General features: G+C 37.2%; 1 protein-coding gene across 1 annotated transcript in view; it reads left to right on the top strand.

Annotated features, from left to right (window-relative positions):
- PTPRM (protein tyrosine phosphatase receptor type M) overlaps window positions 1–8,948 on the top strand; it is a 376,482-nt gene that overhangs the window by 308,180 nt on the left and 59,354 nt on the right. The window contains exon 22 of the mRNA XM_035895918.1: window positions 6,879–6,966. Within this exon, the coding sequence (XP_035751811.1) occupies window positions 6,879–6,966 (88 nt within the window). The remainder of the gene's footprint in view (window positions 1–6,878; window positions 6,967–8,948) is intronic.

Genomic DNA, 8,948 nt, shown 5'->3' with positions numbered 1-8,948 from the left:
TGTTGAATCTTACAAGTGAACTTCAGGTGTGGCAGTGTTAGATACCAAGATAAGAATTTACATAAGCAGACCTCACTAATAGGTTGGTTTAAAAAATATATGGGAAGTCATTCTTTGTTTGTTATTATAGAAGTACTCCACGACACTCTTTGGCAGTATTGTCATGGTTAAAGACCACATGAGAATTGGTCATTGGAGACTAAATGTACTCAGCTACCAAAATATTTCAGTCACAGATATATGCAATTTTACAAATTGCATGACTTCATTCTTCTGCAGGAGAGAGGACACGGTCCGGGAGAGAAGTTAGGTCTGTGTGGTTGTTCCAGCCATGCCATGTGCTCTCCGACAGTGTCTCTCAGGGGGCCTCCTCCCTTGTGCTCTGGGTCCTCTCCCAAAACCCAGGACACTGTTGGATATAGGGCTGGGTAGAAAAGAATACCTAATTCTTTATTATCTTGTTCGAATGCAGTTGGTGCCTAAAAACTAGCTTTCACCAGGGCTGGCACTCAGGATCTGCTATTCCTGAAGGTGTGCAACACTTTCACAGCTTTCACAGTGACTGACAAGTCACTTAAGTTACTTCTCTGTTCTTACAACTGAGCTACTCTCTTATCCTATAGTGTTCACTACATTTCATGTGCGTTTGCCAACGTTATTGTCAGCTAGAGCTAACTTATGCTAAATGTTACTAACAACTACCTATGTTGTTAAAGATCCCACACCAAAGCAGTTCAATCATTTTAAGATGTTTTCATTATGCTACAGCTTGACTAGACTGGCCAGCTCTCCAGGGAGTACCAAAGGCTGTGACTTTAAAAATACAAACGTATTAGAAAATACACTAACTGAAAGCATTTGAAAAATGAGCACAGCAATACGACAGAATTAGTACCAGATTTTGTCTTACCACGTGGTTTTAGTCCTTTTTTTGAAATCCAAATGGTAAGTCATGCTGCAGTTAGTCAGTGGAGGAGGTAATGGTTTCCTTCCATTTCAACATTTAATGTAGGCGGTCACTATGATGTTTAGTGTCTCAAAAGACCAGAAGGACTTTTGCTTTCTTACTCTTCCTCTCGTCTATAATGTAGACTAGCCTAAATGCATCTGAGAAGGAAAAGACTCTGTTTCCTACCTCTGGCTATGCAATCCTTTATGAGTGGATGCTTTGGATGTTTCTTTGTTGTTTTTTTTTTTACATCAGTTCAAGGAGGCACAACCACATAAAGGAGCATCAGGAACAATATTAGACGGTTGCTGTATGTCGGACTGTAACTGTGTATCTGCTTTAAGACTGATCTGCACTTTTTGTCTCACACTCACAAAACCTTATGTAAACTATCAGCCTAATTTTTCCAGAAAATTCCAAACAGAATGAGGGAGTTTGGCGATATCATCAATACATGCTATTTGCAACAGTCTTTACTGGTTTTTTTCCTTCCGTGTTCAGACCTAGGTTACAGTAACACACTGGTAAGTGCTTTATAACTGCTGAAGGCAGTTTACATTGATTAGATAGATTTTCACATTGGCTCTTGCAACAGACAGTTTTCAAGGGCAGGCATAGTAAAATGTTTTTTTAAAATTCCGTTATTTGAAAACTGGACATAATTCTCAGTGATTGAAGCTGACAGAGAAGAAAAAGCTGATGGTGAATATATTCTCTAGTGGCACACTGTCATCCACCAATGCTTTCAGTGACTAAAGCAATGATTGAAGTATGAAGAGCTGCTTGCGTACAGTGGGTTGCCATCAGTGAAATCATTTACCACTGCTCACAAACACTTGGGGTGATCTATTACTTGCAGGTGATGCATTTTCAATGATAAAATCTTTCCTCGAAGTGACTAGGAAGATTAAAAATGTTGTTTCATAGATTGGACCTCTCTGCAGATTCCTGTAACATAACTGTCAATGGCTCTTCCTTCTTAATTCCGTAACAATCTAAATACTCAGTTATTAACAAACTGAATGTGATTATTACAATTTTATTTTTAAAAAAAAAAAAGTTGATCTTGTTAAGTAACAAGAACATCCTCATGTGCCAGATATTTTGCAGATTCTGATTACTGAAAAACCAATGAACTAACAGATTTATTGTACTCATAAATCTTGCACTGGTCATTAAATGAGCTTGAAGATTCTCATCCTCTAAACATTTACGGACTTGCGTAAAATGAAATGTCTATTTGCTAGGGTTTGTACATACAAAGAAGACTCTAATGCAACACTAGGATCTTAACTCAGAGCTTAATGGATGCATTTTTTTCCATCTTTAATCTCCACATATAAAGTGGACACAGCACTAGCAAAGGGTGATATATTTAGGTAAAACTAGCAATGTATCTTCATTATCAATTATCTTCAATTCAGAGCATATTAGGCATCTAATTTAGCTGCAACTCAAAGGACCTATGGTAAAAAGGTAATTTTCTTCCATAGCTAATTGAGTTTAGACAAGGACCTCCATTAGGACTACCGTTAGTTGTCTGGTCTGGCCTAAAGTAGACCGTGTGCGTAACTCCCTGCATGTAGCTTAAAAACAAATCCAGTGGCTTTTATAACTGAATAGGTCAAATTACTCATTTCGCTGTAGTACATCTTAATCTGGTTATCTAGAAATAGCAATGGAAAAATTGATGTTATCAGTGGAGAAACTTAGGGTCAATCAGGAAAATCAGACATCATAGAGAGTCATACATTTGAAGACAAATCCACAGATCAAACTTCAGATTGTTACACAGTGAAATATGCATTTCTTCATACCTGTGAATATTATTCTTGCTTATTCTGTAGGCAGAGCAAGATTTATGATGTCTTTAACTTCTCATTTCATTGCTTGTAAGAGCTTGCATTTTGTAAATGACATCGTAGGAGACTGTACTGTTGTCACCTAGCAACTATGAAGTATTTTTTGAAAAAGTTGCTGCTTGGCTTTGGATTAATAATAAAAATAGTAATTCCATTCAACACTTTACATTTGTAGATCTTAAAGTTCTTACAAAGATGCATTATTTTTACTATCCTTAACTGGAAGCATGAAAACCTAGGATGGAAAGTACATTTCCAAAAATTACAATCAACAGAGCTACAAATCCTGAAGATCTCACCCTATTTGCCACATTCCAGCCTTTTCAAACTGTACTTTTATGTAGGTCCCTTCCAATATTTTCTGGTCCTATGAATTTTAAGTGAGGAAAGGGAATAATTTAAAAAATCTGTATTTGCAATGATTATCTCCCCCTCTCATTTGAGATATTGCAGTTATTTTCTAGTCTGAGGGTCACAGTGAATTAGCCCTTGGCAAATATTTAATTTTTTTGGGAAACCACTGCAGCATTGAGTTAAAGCAAGCAAAAGCTTCACATTCATCCTAAGATGATCCCACTCCTGCATCACATCCAACATCAGTTCTCATGTTGCATATACAGCAGTTCTGTATAATTCAGTTTATTTCAGAAACTGTTTTATCCTGATTATTGAAATATTTTCTAATAACAGAGTGACAGTTGACATTGCATACTGAAATGTCGGCTGTAGAAACAGCTGGCTTGAAAAGTGTTTCATTTTTCAACTAGATCATGAAGGCTGGGTTGCCAAGGTTTTGTGTGATTTGAGTTAAAGAAATACTTATTTTAAATTATGTGAGAAATATCCTACACCATTCCTGGTTCTCTATTGCCCTGCATCCCACATTTGGTGGGATGAAGCTGTTTGGGGGCTTATTTCTTCCTATAGTCCACATTTTTAAGAAACTTTTAAGGATAAATTAGAATGAATAGCCACTAAGATAATGTGTGGGCTGCTACACAGCAGTTTCCCTGGAGAGGGATAAGTCAGGAAAGACATTAAAAAATTTCAGTAATGAAACGTGTATTTCTAACAAGTAAGGAAAGATCTTGACAGATCATCTGTTATGAGGTATCTGCTCTGTTCCTCACTTGTGGGACAAATGGGATTTCTCCTTATAATTCATTGTGGATTATCGTTCTGTTGCGGTTTGTGTAATGGCAGCACATGGGGAATTTAGGAAATGACACTCCAGCTGTCTTTTACAATAACTGTTTCTTTTTATGCTTTTGCACTGTAATACCTCTTCCTTCAAATTATCTTTTCTGTACACTTCTCACTGAAATACCTGTGTGTATCCCAAAAGGAATTAAAAAGAAAAATGGATCTACATAAATTACATCTATTTTCCCTATGTGATAGGTTTTATTTCATTCACTAATTTATTGATAAAAACCCAAAGAAAAACATATATATGGAGTTCTTTTTCTTTAATACATTTTTAATAAAGAAAGTGAAGTCAATATGCAGTAGCTGGAAACATATATCTGTCTCCTGGTTTTTGTTATTGTGTGAGGTTTGATATATAAGTATTCTGAAGAATAGAATTATCTATGTCGCAGATCTATTATTAGGAGATATTTTATCTCTAAGGCTCATTAAGCTTATCATTGTTTTCAGAAGTTCCAAACAGGTGGGAGAAATTGAAACCGTACATTAGCAGATGAGAAGCAGACAAGCTGCCCAAGCCTGTACGTTGCCTATTGTACATCTTCCCTGAATTCAATACCTTGCAAATCTTTCCCAGTTGTCTCCAGAGATTTACTTTAATCGATTGGTTTAAAGCAATTTTGTAAAAGTTCATTAGTGGGACAGGGAGAAGCAAGAAGTCCCTAGGAGTATATTTGGGTCCTCCATATTTCAAGGTGTACGCTTGGAAGCTGTATCAGCAGGACTCTTTCTCTGTAACGGCACATGTAACACTTAGTGAATTAAACCCAAAACCACTTGCTGGGTAATGTCTTATGGATCAGTTCCGTGAACTAGTCTCTAGCAGATGGACTGTAAGAAAACTAGAATTCTCTGTAGTCTATCTAGCTGCCTGAAATGCAAAATCCTGAGGAAGATACCACGTCAAGTTTTAGACTGGGTGAATGATTCGTTTTTCTGCCTTTGGAGCTTGGCTGCTGAACATTCCCATCTCTATTTTGCCTTTAACTATGTTTAATTGCTCATCATCCAGTGTTGTCTGACAGTAAGTGTGAACTTTGCCAAAAATTGAGACGTAGGTCTTTACCCATGGAGACAATGCCTTATGCAGTTCAGTCTGGCTTATTACAGGAATATTTTCCACCCAGCCTGAATTGAGAGTGGTCGGGGAAGGGGGGGGCGGTGGGGAGCTAGGGAGGGGGGCTTGCTTGCTTTAGATGCCGTTGGCAGATATATAATCAGATAGTGGTTGGCGCCTTTTTGGCAAACTGCTACAAAGCCGTAAATCATTTTAGGATTTACAGGGTTCCACTTTTCTATCCTGGCAGAAATCTGCCTTTATCAGAGCTGTACCCAATGATGGTATGCCATAATTAAGGAGAAACTTACCTATATTAGTCTGTTTTAATCATGTCAATTTGGAAACCTTTCAAAATTTGCTAAGGAAGTATGGAGGGGTGAATGACAAACAAATTGAAGCCTTTTGACAAGGCTTCTGTTTTTCTTAAGTTATTATTTACAAACTTTTAAGAAAAATCCATGTATTCCCAGGAGTTTCCATATCATAAGTTGGAAACCAGCATTCCAGTGAACTTATTAGAAGAAAACTCATTTTAGACACTGAATGCCCCTATGTTCCATTGACTTCAGCAAGAGATCGAGGGTTTATTTTGACTTTTATGCTCTTTACTAATTGAAATAATTGGCATTTGAACAACAATATATTTCAAGTATGAGTGCAAAGAACGCCAATGATAGTCCATTCAATGGGCAGTATCTATATTAAACCACTCAGAATGTGTTGAGGTCTTTCGAGGGATCTGAACTTCCTGAGGTTTTCCCTGTTTAGTTTGGGACTTAGCTGTTTTTGGCTTCTGTTACCTTCATGTCCCTCTTGAATCAAAAGATCTAATCTATTGATCATTCCAGTAAAAAGATCGAAACATGAGGTAAGACTGGCCATCGTCGTGATAGAATTCCACTGGTTTGTTTGGCAACTAAATATTTTTAATACAAGATTAATATTTCAATATGAAATTATAAAATATATCTACATTATATGTCTTACAGGTACAGTGCGTAAATTAAGAAATTGTGCAAATGCTCTTTTAGACCACAGAATGCACAGGACAGATTGGACATAAAAACTTGCTTGCTGCCCTTTTGGCAGCCTTGTGTGTTTTATTAATGCAAAAATACATTTTTAGCACCTTCGACTTTTTTATTTACATTATATTTATTATCTGTGGCACAGAGATTGGGTGAATATTAGATTATATCTTTCACAAAATCACATTATTTTTATTCTCTGACAAAATAATCATCTTGGGGGATCATATATTGTGTTTAAAAAAAAAGCACATACATGCTAGTTGAATCCAAATTTTTTTGAGTGCCTATATATGTTTAGATCCATGAGGTCATCTGCCAAGAAGTAAGTGAAACTTGTGGATATGTCAAAAATAAAATGTGTTAGTACAGTGTGTAATCCTGCACTCAAATACTGGAGCAACTCCAACACTGATGATTAAGCTCCTTCAGCTTCATGCGTGTGTGTGAGAACTATCCGGAGAATCTGGATAGCACAAATGAAGGACTCTTACTGTTGCAAGCATGCAACTTTGGACAGGTTTAATAGCACTTCACATGCAAATAATTCTCCTTACTATTGCAGAGATAGTATCATGTCATTTTAGCTAACATCTGGGGCTATACCTAAATACCATTTAAACAGGAGACTAATTTTTGCTCAATAAAAGAATCAGTTAAATGGCACTTTAACAACAATATCCCCAAGTACTGTTTGCCTTTCTCCTTGGCTTATCCGAAAGGTAACTTGGTGCATCCTTTTCTTAATGTCACTTTCTTTCCTTTTTTAGAGTTTCTTTGAAGGACAGTCTGCACCGTGGGATTCAGCTAAGAAAGATGAGAACAGAATGAAAAATAGATATGGGAATATCATTGCATGTAAGTGTTGACAACATAATTGTGCACTGTGTTAACTTCCCTTCAGAACTGGATAAGAATGACCACCAGCCTTGTGCTCACATCAGGCTTATATTCCTCTTCTCTAATTAAGAAGATAAAAGTGAGGGAAGATGTTACTTTTTTTTTTGAGAAAACTGTCAGATTTAATGCATTTTCTCAGCTAGCCTTCTGTATACCTTCCATCATGTGATCAATGTTTGGCTAATGGAGAATGACACCTTTAACCAATACTCAGCTCTCACACTCCCAAACTGCTCCCGGCAGCTTAGTGAAAGAGTACCCATGATCGCATCGGTACCTTGATATTGGGTTCTGTATGTCATACGAGTGGAGAATACGCTGTTTAAGTATTCCTTAATAACAGTGTCAGCTATCCTGACTTACCCTCTTAATGCTAGACTCTAAGGAAGAAAAAAAATGGAATCTATATGTTTTATTTAAAAATGCTGAGCTTGAGAAAGTTTAGATATACTAATAATCAAATAACTTGAGGAGATGATAGCATGCTTTGGTGAATGACCCCTAAATCTGGCATTATGAGATTGCAAAATGTTTTGGCAAGAGATGCTGCACGTGAACATGGGGGCAGAAAAAATATTAATTTCAGTAAAATTATATTATTATTTGCACGCTGGTGTTGTTGCACTTAAAGGCTAAGTTCCCAGTGTGTATGAAGGATGTGATCCCTTCCTTCAAAATCTAAGTTTAAGATATGTTTAAGATACGAAGTGTATGTGTTTCTACCAGTGAGACAGATAACCATGAAGCAGGTATAAGCAGGGAAATACACAGCAGTCACAGCATGTCAGAAGTTTTGTAAGCATCAAAATGAACAATGGCCTTCAAGGAGGGATCTTTCAATGATACTGCTGGAGTTTAGAAATCATGTATAACCCTAGGTACATGGCACAGCATAGAAGAATAAACAGCGCTGAACATTTGGAGGACCTGTGGAAGGAGTATGTAGTGCATATTTACACTGCCTAACTTCAAAACCTAGTCTAGGTGCTTGTCCAGGCACAGATCTACCTAGGTGTCCTCCTCAGTGAACCACGTGGACTTGACAGACAGAAGGACAGCTCTTCTAGAGAAATTATTCAGAAATAGAGCCCATTTGCATGCTTCTGAATCACCAACTCAGGAGGTTCTCTCTGCAGTGCTTGCATAATGAGTCTAGAGAGACCAACTCCTAACTTAGTGACCTATGGTAGGTGGTATGAATAGGCCCTTACATCACTGTGGCCCAACTGGGCTGAGGCAGTCTACAAAGAGAAAACAGCTCTGTAACTTGCTGCAGAGGTAGAAGGGGAACCAGCAGGAAATGCTTGTGGAGGCAGTGGCAAGTTAAGCAAGAGATGCTGTCTGCCACATCATTTTGAATGGACATGATAGTATTGCTGTGTATTTTGGATGTGTACTGTGCTACTTACTGAAAAAGGAAATGAAATCTTCTAGGGAAATGTGAATATCATGATGGGCTGAGCATATGCAAAAGAAGATAAGTTAGCTAGATGTGGTTTTGAATGTTTCCCTCCAAGCAATCTTTAATGTGTAACAAACTTGGTAGCAATACATTAGATGACTATTATCCTTTAAGTAAAAATACTGAAGGCATAAATAATACCAAAAAGTGTTATGTTTATCCTTTCTTTGTGAAATTTTATTTCCAGTCCAAGTCTATGACCATAGATCTCTTTTAGTCAGGTTTAGTGTTGTCAGTCTCCCCTCTTTAATGTCATGTTAGGCATCACCTTATGCTTTGACACCCTTTGGTTGAAGAAAACAGAAGATTACTAGTGTTGTATGTCTGAGGTAATGAAGTGATGAGTAGCCAAGGGAAAACAAGTAAAAGATATTAGATACACAAATCAATGGTAATTACAAGTGATACTGAAGGCTTTCTGAGAGGGCAAATATAACTCAGATCATTTAGATCTCAATTTACTTTTAATGCCCTCAGT

Source organism: Egretta garzetta, unplaced genomic scaffold (assembly GCF_000687185.1).
Source record: "Egretta garzetta isolate BGI_Z169 unplaced genomic scaffold, ASM68718v1 scaffold160, whole genome shotgun sequence".
Lineage (NCBI taxonomy): Eukaryota > Metazoa > Chordata > Aves > Pelecaniformes > Ardeidae > Egretta > Egretta garzetta.
The sequence above is the reverse complement of the archived record's forward strand: the minus strand, read 5'-3'. Positions and strand labels throughout refer to the sequence as shown.